The sequence below is a fragment of the Bufo bufo genome, chromosome 2 (genome assembly GCF_905171765.1).
Source record: "Bufo bufo chromosome 2, aBufBuf1.1, whole genome shotgun sequence".
Lineage (NCBI taxonomy): Eukaryota > Metazoa > Chordata > Amphibia > Anura > Bufonidae > Bufo > Bufo bufo.
In genome coordinates, this window is record NC_053390.1 from 72,219,033 (window position 1) to 72,231,136 (window position 12,104).

The 12,104-nt window shown below is 46.6% G+C and overlaps 1 protein-coding gene across 3 annotated transcripts in view; it reads left to right on the forward strand.

Moving 5' to 3' along the window:
• Positions 1-12,104, forward strand: part of UNC13B (unc-13 homolog B) — a 369,265-nt gene that overhangs the window by 313,564 nt on the left and 43,597 nt on the right. For all 3 annotated transcript variants that reach the window (XM_040421204.1, XM_040421203.1, XM_040421202.1), the window contains 2 exons: positions 6,360-6,510; positions 6,704-6,772. In XM_040421204.1, the coding sequence (XP_040277138.1) occupies positions 6,360-6,510; positions 6,704-6,772 (220 nt within the window). The remainder of the gene's footprint in view (positions 1-6,359; positions 6,511-6,703; positions 6,773-12,104) is intronic.

Below are 12,104 nucleotides of genomic sequence, written 5' to 3' on the forward strand. Positions count from 1 at the left end.
TTATATGGCTAGTATCCAGGGGTTACAATCAACTTGTAATCCAGCAGAGGTGGTCGTGCTTGCACACTGTAGGAAAAGCACCGGCCTGTTCAGTGGCCGGCACCAGTGAGGCTGGAGCATTTCCCTATAGTGTGCCTTGTAATAACTTTCTGTACATGATAAATGCCATTTGCTGAATTGACACAACCCCTTTAAGGGAGGTACTGCCCACGACTGAAATGTTTAGACTCGAAGGCTTTTCCCCGTGGGAAGAGAAGGGCATCTTCTTTCTTCATCAAATTCGAAAGGATGGAGTTATGAAATCATTTGCACAGTGTGGGATTTACTCCGGTAGACAGGGGTGCGGGTGCAGTATAGAGGCAAATGGAGTCCAGGTAACGAAGCAAAAGAGCGTTTATTTCACATTTGCTCAAACAGAAAAAGCAAAACAGTCACTTGGTGTTAATTCACACACAAAATAACCAAGAGCTCCACCTGGCTCCTTTATTGGAATGAGTCCTGTCCCGGCCGATCGCACAGCCACATTAAGTATTCCCCCAGGGGGTCTGGGCTCTGTACGCCTGTGTCGGGGTCCGGACCTCAGCTCCACACACTGCAAAAACCACCCCACAGGGATTTCCCTTCCTTCCCCTCCTCCCAGCTGAGGTTGCTGCCTGGGAATTTAAACCCCAGCTTCAAAACCTGGTTCTGGAACGTGGGGAGTAGGCACCCGCCCAACTCTTTACCTACTCCCAGTAAAAGCCGTCCCGGATTGGCTTTGCAGCCATACTAAGTATTAAAGGTGTCAACAGCTTCTGCTGTTAACACACAAAACCCGGCTCTTACTTCACCGAGGCCAGGAACCTCGGTGACACGTATCTGCCATCCATTACGGTACCCTGCACCTTGCCACAACAGATACAACAGGAATTTGGTCTCCCTCACAATATGTTTTATCAATTCCTGCAGCTTAGGCATGCATACCTGGCGCACGTCACTGTCGACTTCTCCTCCGATAGCCCAACAGGTGCTGCGTAGTGGCAGTTCTAAAGGACTGATTTCTATCCTCTACAGACCTCTATTTGATAAGTCTATCTCCAAGCTGCCCACCAATTAGGGGAGGTGGGAACGTGACGTCGGAGCCATCACACCGGAGAAGTGGGATGGAATTCTAGCTTTAACTTCTAGCTTGATGCTTAGTGAAGCCCAACGCCTATCTCAACTATATTTAATACACAGAGTGTATAAAACTCCTGTACAGGATAGGTATTCGGCCAAACTCATGCTGCCCTCGGTGTGGGGTGGAGGAGGCCTCCTTAATGCACATGTTTTGGGATTGCCCTGAGTTAGGAACATACTGGAAAGAAGTGCTGCAAATAATTACCCAGGTGACTCAGATACAGGTAGTGTGTGATCCCAGATTGTGTATACTAGGTATCACAGATATGCTAGGAGGGGATAGCGGAATATCTTTAAGCATACAAAGAATGTTATTTCAGGTTAGAATACTAATAGCCAAATACTGGATAGAAAGGAGACCACCCACTAGACGGGAGTTTATAAGCAGAATTAATAATATGCTAAGATACGAAAGAGGAATATATCTAAAAAGATGATGCCCGGCAAAGTTGATGTCCATTTGGGCGGGTTGGTTTGAAGTCCCTGGATTGGCGCCGCGGGCACTGGCGGGAGACTGTCTGCGGGGTCAACTTTCTGCATTAACACATCTACTCTAAATGGTGGGGAACTCCAGTATATCCTAGCTAGAGGTAGATATGTGGTTTTGATACACCAGCCTGGGAAAGTCTAATGTGTAACACGATAATACATTGAACCAATCATAAGGCCTCTTTTACACGGGCGAGATTTCCTCGCGGGTACAATGCGTAGGGTGAACGCATTGCACCCGCACTGAATCCGGACCCATTCATTTCTATGGGGCTGTGCACATGAATGGTGATTTTCACGCATCACTTGTGCATTGCGTGAAAATCGCAGCATGCTCTATTTTGTACGTTTTTCACGCAACGCAAGCCCCATAGAAGTAAATGGGGCTGCGTGAAAATCGCAAGCATCCGCGGATGCGGTGCGATTTTCACGCATGGTTGCTAGGAGACGATCAGGATGGGGACCCGATCATTATTAGTTTCCCTTATAACATGGTTATAAGGGAAAATAATAGCATTCTTAATACAGAATGCTTAGTAAAATAGTGATGGAGGGGTTAAAAAAATAATAATAATTTAACTCACCTTAATCCACTTGTTCGCGTAGCCCGGCTTCTCTTCTTTCTTCTTCTTTGAGGAAAAGGACCTGTGGTGATGCCACTGCACTCATCACATGGTCCGTTACATGATCCATCACCATGTGATGGATCATGTGATGGACCATGTGATGAGCACAGTGATGTCATCAAAGGTCCTTTAACTAGGTCTTGAAGAAAGAAGAGAAGTGGATTAAGGTGAGTTAAATTTTTTTTTTATTTTTTTTTAACCCCTCCATCACTATTTTACTATGCATTCTGTATTAAGAATGCTATTATTTTACCTTATAACCATGTTATAAGGGAAAATAATAAAATCTACACAACACCTAACCCAAACCCGCACTTCTGTGAAGAAGTTAGGGTTTGGGTACTAAACATACCGATTTTTCTCACGCGTGCAAAACTCATTAAAATGTTTTACACTCGCGCGGAAAAATCGTGCATTTTCCCGCGACGCACCCGCATTCTATCCGGCCCAAATCCATGACGCCCGTGTGAAAGAGGCCTAAGCCAATGCATTATGTTACCCCAACTTGGGTTAAAACGGTCATCTCTTCGCATGGAAGTTTGGGTTGGGGTGGGAGGGGGTTATCGTTATAAGTAATATTATGTAAATGTCTTACATTGGCATCCGGAGGGATACCAGTGGAGTTTTGGAAGACTGACTTGACACGCAATATTGTAAACGCAACAATACTTTATTATGTTTTAGATGGATATTATGCGAACAAATGTACAGCAATTGTATGTAACTCATTGCTTTCCCTTTATATTGTTATAGATTTTCAGTAAAAATATACCTGATTAAAAAAATGGGAGGTACTGGTTTTCTGTAATAGACCAGCCGTGTATGGAGGCTTTGTGATGATGCTCTATGGGAAAATAACAGGCAAAGAGGTATCTCTCTGTCTGACTTGTTAACAAGCCTTAGAACATAACAAGGTAAACGGCTTGTTAAAAATTTGGTCTTTGGCTCTTAGAGAACCACTCCCAAAAGGTGACGCCAGCAAGGTGCCACTAAGTCTCCATAAACAGCTGCTCTCCTTAAAGGGGTTATCTGGGAATTTAATATTGATGACTTATCCTCGGGGAGTCAGACTCTCGCCGATCAGTGTTTGGAACAGGCTGTAATGCTCTGTGAATGCTTAGGCCTCTTCCTAGGCCAGTGATGTCACCGTACATTAGTCATGTGGCCTAGGAGCAGCTCAGTAACATACAGTGTACAGTGGTAAGCTGTGAGGAGACCGCAGTTCTCCCTGGGGGTCTGGTGAGCACAGCGCCTTCTTCAAACAGCTGATTGTGAGGGAGTCGGACCCCCACCAATCTAATATTGGTGACCTATTCTGAGGATAGTCCATCAATATCAGATTCCTAGATGACTCCTTTAAGGTCAACAAGAAGATCCCTGTAAAATGAATCTGCAAAAGTAGGGAATCATTTGTCATTTTTTTCTTTGCCTTCCCCTTTCCTTATCTTACCTGTTTTTCTTTCTCTTCTCTTGACTTCATTTAACTGTCTTCCCTTTCTACTCCCTTGCCTGCTTTCACCTTCTCTTGCCTGCTTTCACCTTCTCTTTTCTTGCCTGCTTTCACCTTCTCTTTTCTTGCCTGCTTTCACCTTCTCTTTTCTTGCCTGCTTTCACCTTCTCTTTTCTTGCCTGCTTTCACCTTCTCTTTTCTTGCCTGCTTTCACCTTCTCTTTTCTTGCCAGCTTTCACCTTCTCTTGCCTGCTTTCACCTTCTCTTGCCTGCTTTCACCTTCTCTTGCCTGCTTTCACCTTCTCTTTTTTTGCCTGCTTTCACCTTCTCTTTTCTTGCCTGCTTTCACCTTCTCTTTTCTTGCCTGCTTTCACCTTCTCTTTTCTTGCCTGCTTTCACCTTCTCTTTTCTTGCCTGCTTTCACCTTCTCTTGCCTGCTTTCACCTTCTCTTGCCTGCTTTCACCTTCTCTTTTTTTGCCTGCTTTCACCTTCTCTTTTCTTGCCTGCTTTCACCTTCTCTTTTCTTGCCAGCTTTCACCTTCTCTTGCCTGCTTTCACCTTCTCTTTTTTTGCCTGCTTTCACCTTCTTTTTTTTTGCCTGCTTTCACTTTCTCTTTTCTTGCCTGCTTTCACCTTCTCTTTTTTTCATGCCTCCACTTTTCTCTCTTGCCTCCCTTCCTCTTTTCTTTTCTTGCCTGGCTTCGTCCTCTCTGTTTTTTCTCTTGTATCTCCTCTCATCTGCAGTTAACTCATCCGGCAGGATGTCCCAGCTGAGGAACAGCATGGTAGAGTCCCTGGATCCAGCATAGCCAGGCACGGCTGCACACTGCCTGATGTCATTGACCATAATTGGATCCAGTGGCAATCCAGCCACTTTCTGGCATAAGTGCCAGCTTTGGCCGGACAAAGAACCGTGCATGCTGGATCAGTTAAATGCCGATGTGAATGAGCCCTTACTGTTTAGGGACATCCTTTCCTTGCCTCTTTGCAGACATGAAATGTTTTGCTTGAACGTTTCTCTTTTTACCCGTTTTCTCCAATTTTCCATCAGTGGAGAAGCCCTCTAGGCTGTTTGTGTGGAATATTTAGCAGTGACGGTGACACGTCTGGTGTGATCTGTAACAAACACTGGAGAAATCCTCTTATCAGCCTGTGAAAATCGGTTCCTTATTAATGTATTATCTACACGAGCCACATCCCAGCGCTGCCAGATACTGCCCCCCCCCCCAAAAAAAAAAAAAAAAAACATGAAGCTTGTACCTCATCTTCCCCATGTGAATCCTAGAAATGATAAAATAGTCATCTCCGGCTCCGTTTACATTCCAGTCCTACGTTGCGCTCATTAGCCGCGCTGACATTTCACTTTAAATGTTCCTATTAACAAATGAATGCTGTGCGCCGATTAATCTTTGCTGCAAGATGATGTGGGTGTCTGCGTCATTTATCTCTGGGTGGTGGGGCCCAGGCGAATGGCAGAGGTCTCAACCGTTCCCTACAGCTTATTGTGGGTGGTGAGATAAGGTATGAGCAATCTCCTACCTTTTTTTTTAAGCATTTTTTTTTTTTTTTTTTTTAAATATATGCTGCAAATCCACTCTTATTGCCCTGCAGATCCATCAGCAGAGTGCAGGCTGCCATTTATGATACTCTGTAGTCAGGGGTGCACCACCAATGAGGCCAGGTATGGGCAATCGCCTCAGGCAGCACCAGGTAGGGGCAGCAGAAGGGCCATGGGCAATGGGCGTTGTTTCAGTTTTCGCCTCAGGCAGCAGAAAGGCTAGGTGCCCCACTGTCTGTACTCTGCTGAAAGAGAAAGCTTACATAGGAAGCCCTTGTAAGAATTACAGACCTAGGAATAGTTATCCAGTTTGTAGGGTCTGCCAGAGATGCAGGCAGGATATCATGAAGGGGCTTCCTTGGAGGTGAGCACCAGCGGCTGATCTTACTGCTGCTGGAATCGAGAAGACATTGAGATAGAGCAGGGGGCAGAAACTGTGATGGGGCCAAAAAAGGGAAAATAGGACACAGTGGGCACCATTCAGGATAGCTTGTCATAAATTAGGATATTGTAGGTATTACTGCCGAAGTTTATGTGAAATAGCTTGTGGGTAGTGTTCCTCCTTAAAGGGGTTGTCTGGAAATGTTGATATTGATGGCCTGTCCTCAGTAGAGGTTATCAATATCAGATCGGTAGGGCATCAAGTCCTGGCACACCCGCCAGTCAGCAGAAGAGACGGTGGTGCTCCAGCACAGCGCCCTACATTGTATAGTGGCTGTGGGAAACCAGTTTTTGTGGAAAGAATCTCCTACCTATAAGCCAGTCCTGCTGTTGGGGCCCCCAGTGATCACATGTAATCTGCAGGAGGATTCAGCAAGTAATGCACAGTTATCATTGCAATCAGTTGCCTATCTGTAAAATCCATGGACGTGTGGGGTCCTCCAGGAGGCATGACACCCTTTTAAAGCCGCTCTACATTCCAGCTTATAGAGGAAGCTCACGAGTTGGGAATGCTGATCTATTGACTCAGAATTCGATTCCTAAATCGAATCGGGGATCGATTACTAAACCTGAAAACCATCCCCCCTCATTGGTCTGTGGATTATCTTTTAACCATGAATTTTCTTTGTTTTCCAGACATTTTGCTTGTCTGTCTTCAAAGTATATGTGTCCCGGAGTTCCTGCCGTCATGAGCACGCTCCTCGCCAATATCAATGCCTACTATGCCCACACCACAGCCTCTACCAACGTGTCCGCGTCGGACCGCTTCTCAGCCTCCAACTTCGGGGTGAGTGTTCTCCCTTCTGGATTCAGCAGTAATGTTAGAGAAGACCACCCCCGATCTAGACCATGTTCTTCAGCGATGGACTTTCATTCCCTTTTAGCTCCTATGTGTATTTGGATGTGACCGTTTTTCTCTGCAGTTTTCGACGTTGCTCACCAACATGTAATGATGCTTTTTTTTTTATTCTTCTGTGCAGAAAGAACGCTTTGTGAAGCTCCTGGACCAGTTGCACAATTCCCTGCGAATCGATCTCTCCATGTACAGGGTAAGCTCCATAATGACAGAACACAAAAGCCGTGATTGCAGAGCGTGAGACTTGGGTTGGGGTGAAAATCGCTCTCAAGTCCCCCTTTGTAATTAACCAAGGAAAAGAAAAGAATCCAGCACAATTGAGCCGCAGAAAGCAGAACGTGTGATTAGTTAAGATTCTCTTTAAGATGAATGAGCGAGAAGCTGCTCTGCCGATCCACATGTCACAAGGGGGGTCATTATCTAAAGGAACTTGCTATCTCCGTCCCTTGAGACCTGTAATATTGCTTTCTCCTTTCTTCCTGAGCGGAGATGAGTTTGTCATCTCTTTTGAAGTAGCTGCGTATTAGACGGAGCACAAGATATTTTTGGCTGAGGCCGGCCGATTATCATTTCTATTTAGCTTGGTTTATATCCGGTAATCAGAATCAATGATTTTTTTTGGGGGGGTGCCCAGAATAAAGGCCCATTCATACGGAGGGAAGATTTGCCAAGAAATGTCACTTTTGATTCCTCATTCTTTATTACTGTGCCATGTAAACACGCCCAGCGATCTCCTGATAAACATGCTTGTTTGTCGTTGATTGAAACTGGCAGTTGTCGCCACCACATTGCCCAGTGTAGAGATGGATGTGCTGCCAACAATGCTGAACCGTCGCACCAACCGTCCGTCACATATAGTGCTGCTCATTGCTCTGTATAGCTGATTACTGTGATCCATATTTCTGTAGTACTCTACATAGGGGATCACATGGTTGATCCTTGGTCATGATCCAAGTCAGTGAAGGCGAATCTTTTAGAGAGCGAGTGCCCAAACTGCAACCCAAAACCCACATATTTATTGCAAAGTGCCAACACTGCAATTTAACCTGAATACTGAAAAGTTAAAGGGGTATTCCCATCTCAGACAATGGGGGCATATCGCTAGGATATGCCCCCATTGTCTGATAGATGTGGGACCAGAACCTACAACGAGAACGAAGCGGGGAGCGCTGTGGCTGGAGGAACACGGATTTCCCGGGGTCCGTCCACCACCAAGCGCTGCATAGAAGTGATGGGGCAGATGGCAATAGCCGAGCCACTGCTCAGCTATTTTCGCCGGCCCCATAGAAATGAATGGAGGGTGGCTGCGCATGCGCAGTGCGCCCTCCGTTTATTTGCCCACTCCGTTCTCTTGTAGGTGTGGGACCCACACCTATCAGACAATGGGGGAATATCCTAGCGATATGCCCCCATTGTCTGAGATGGGAAAACCTCTTTAAGCTGTGGGGATGTGGCTTATCACAGGCCCCAGTAAAATGAATGCCCCCGTTGGCGCCCCCTAGTATTAAAATGTCCCATTAGTGGTCCACAGAATTAATAATGCCCCGACTAGAAGTGCTCATTAGTAAATATGTGTAGCCCACACAGAGCTGCGGACCCCCTCTGCACTCGTGTCATAGGTTCACCACCACTGTCTTCAGTGCTATGTATGGGGGAGGGTCATAGTGGTTGATCTGGAGGTCCCAATAAAGGGTAATGGCTGAATGAAAAAAGTATTACTGTAAAGTTGGCTGCCCTCCAAAATACACAATGGCCTTGTTGAAGGGATCATTGAGGATAATCTTGAGTGCTTGTCTGTCTTCAGTGGGGATAGTAATCCACCTCTGTAGTTTGGGTTCGTAGGCTGATGGGCCTTGGCCGCAGGATCACCTTCCTTCTCCAACATGGGATCAGCACCATCTGTTCCATCTGCGTTTCTGATCAGTCATATGCTCATGTTCAGCCATACAGAAGCCACTGTTGAAGCAGTGATGGATTTTGCGGCTTCATCAGATCTGTGTCACCTAAAACCTGCATTTATTACCATAAGTACTGAAGCATAAAAGTCGGGTATATGAAGGTGCAAATTGTTTCCGGCTCTACTGTCAAGGTGGAGGAGGCCAAGTCCATGGAACCATCCTTAGAAATAAATAGGAGTTCCTCTTCAGGCTCATGCACACGACAGTGTTATATTGTCTGCATCCGATCCTCATTTATTTTTTGTGTATCAGATGTATTGTGTATTCTGTGGGGCCGCAAAAGATGTGAACAGCTGTCCAGAACGCGTCTCCGCAAAGCATATAGAACATGTCCTGTTCTTCTCCGTATTGTCGACAAGAATAGGCATTTCTACAATAGTGCAGGATGTGCGGGGAGCACGCGGCCGGTATCCGTGTTTTGCCGACCAGTCACATGCAATGGGCCTAAGGCGGCTGTTTCCTTACCGTGTTTGTCGTCTGTACAGGATTGCAGGTTAGTGATGTGAACATTGCTGCTCCCGAGCCCAGAGGACATAGCACCTAGCTCCATTTACAGGATCGCCCTCCACACACTGGTACTCGCAGCAGACACACTGATAATTCTCTGCATAACTCAAAATCCTGTTAACTCGCTCGTTCCATAGGCCTTATATTACTGTATGGGAGCCACAGAGATGCTGATCCTGACTTTTGGGGATTGGGGTGGATTAAAAGCTGTTGTAAAATCCAGTGCAAATCCTGAACGTTGCTTCATACACAGCGCAGAATCTATGTATATAAAGGACGCATGTATGTACAGTATGTTCCGCGATCACTCAAAAACGCAACCATCGATTTTAACGAAACTTGGTATACACATTCCTTGCTACCTGGAAATAAATCTTGTGGGGTCACAGCTCTCTAGGACGTACCGTTCCTGAGATATTCCCAAAAAATGAGCTGCATTAGCTAATACAAGCCTGCCAGCCTTTCTCTTCATATCCCAACTGCCATACACACGGTCACATGACCCTTATCAGCCAATAGAAGCTCGCAGGTCCTTAGTCTCCACATACACAGTTTTAATCCAGGTTTCCATAACAACCCAGCCATTGTTCTTCACTGCTCTAGGTTAGCTTTAGGCTAGGGCTACACGACAACATGTGTCACGCGACAATTTTTATAATGATAGTCTATGGTGTTGCACTGCGACATGTGACCTGCTGCGACTGTGACGCGTCAGTTTTTTGCAGTGCGACACCATAGCCTATCATTATAAAAATTGAGACAAAATGTTGCGCGACATATTCGTCATGTAGCCCTAGCATTAAAGGGGAAGGGCGCAGCCGAGGTCACTGTTAAAGGGGCGGGCACTATGGCGGTCACTGTTAAAGGGGGCAGGCACTGTGGAGGTCACTGTTAAAGGGGGCGGGCACTGTGGAGGTCACTGTTAAAGGGGGCGGGCACTGTGGAGGTCACTGTTAAAGGGGCAGGCACTGTGGAGGTCACTGTTAAAGGGGCAGGCACTGTGGAGGTCACTGTTAAAGGGGCCGGCACTGTGGAGGTCACTGTTAAAGCGGCGGACACTGTGGAGATCACTGTTAAAGGGGCGGGCACTGTGGAGGTCACTGTTAAAGGGGGCGGGCACTGTGGAGGTCACTGTTAAAGGGGACGGGCACTGTGGAGGTCACTGTTAAAGGGGGCGGGCACTGTGGAGGTCACTGTTAAATGGGCGAGCACTGTGGAGGTCACTGTTAAGGGGGCAGGCCTCTGTGGAAGTCACTGTTAAAAGGGACGAAAACTGTGGAGGTCACTATATAAGAGGCAACGGCTGTGAAGGTCACTGTTAAGGCAGCAGGGTACTGTGAGGTCACTTTCAAGGGAGCGGGGTATGTGGAGGTCACTGTTAAGGTGCTGGGCCCCTGAGGAGAACACTGTCAAGTGAGTGGGGTTCTGGGAAACTCACTGTTAAAGGGGTGGGCTGCTGTTAAGGGCAAAGTTAAGGGGATGGGCTGCTGTGGAGGTCCCATTTTAAAGTTGGGGGGACTGTGGAGTTCACTGTTAAAGGGGCGGGTGCTGTAGAGGTCACTGTTATGGGGGATACTGTCAATATCTTTTAACGACACACACAAACATTGAATGAAATATACCCGTGCGAAGCCGGGTCCTTCTGCTAGTATTGTTATAGATTCAGGATCTGTGTCTCAGGGTGGACAGTACAACTGTCAACCTCAGCACTTAGTTTTCTTATGTGCCAGACAGCAGCTATATTGACTTATTTAGAACCCCTATAGAAGGAGAAGTTAGCTGCCTGCTCCCTCACTGATGTCACCACTGCATTGGCCTTTCCAGTATCCAAGCTTCTCTCACTGTGATGGACCTCACCGATCCCCAGCACTTGGCCAGACATCATGCGTCTGCTTCCTGGTTCAGTCTCAACACACAGGAAATGCCTGGAGATACTTGCTCGGCCAATCACTGGCCAAAGCGGTGACCCTCCTCAACCAGGGATTGGCTGAAGAGCCATCTCCAGGCGTTTCCTGTGTGTCGAGACTGGACCAGGAAGCAAAGTCTAGCAGGGATCTATCTGACAAGTGCTGGAACAGAAACAGCGGGTATCTGAGAGGGTACCGCCTCTTTTATTTGTAATTTTTATCCACTCTGAGCCCTTTCTAAAATGTTTCCCTCCTGGACAACCCCTTTAAGAAGTGGTCATTTGGGTGGCAGAAAGGCAGTCCTATTGGAGCTATTATGGCTGACAAACGTAGATGTCAGACAGCTGTCTCCTGTCCTAAGAACTGAAGACAAGTGCTGTTCAGAATAGGGACTGCACATCACGCCGGAGCACAGACTAAGTTTCTATTTTACTGGGATTGGGATTTTCCAAGATTTTTGGAAAATGGGCAGTATAAAATGTCAGAAAAACCTTTACTCGCCTGCAGCAGTGACATCAGTCATCCATTGTTTCTATATTACCACTGCAGCCAATCACAGGGTTCATATTTGTATGAATGATATGTGACCACTGAGACCAGTGATTGGTAGCATCGGTCATGTGAACAGTGGACATGATGTCATTGCTGCGGGACCAGAGGGGAACAAAGCGACTGGTCACTTGAAAAGTGAGTACGTTTTTTCCCCCGTATTTTATACTGCCCCCTACGGTGTACCCATTTTTCCTACATCAGATTACCTGGTGACTGTCATAAATCCAGTAAGTTAGCGTTACATAGGACTGCATATCTGTGGCATTACATAGGACTGCATATCTGTTGGTTTGTTGGCATGAGTGATGCATCCTCATAGAGTTGAATGTGAGATTAGTTTCAGTGTGTTGAAACTCGCTGCCTTTTCTCCTGGCACCTCCTGCCCACCATGCTAAACCTGGCATCGCTGCCTCCTCTGGTGTCTTCTATTTGTAGCTGACGGGGGCAGAGTTTGGTGATTGAAGGGTTACTCAGGTCACCGCTCTTCTCGTCTCATCCATCAGCTACTTGATCTGCACTGGAATTTCTCGCCATCTGTGCCTTTGATGGTTTTACACAAATCCTGTGTCCGGGGTGCCTGTAACCATCGTCTCCACAGCTG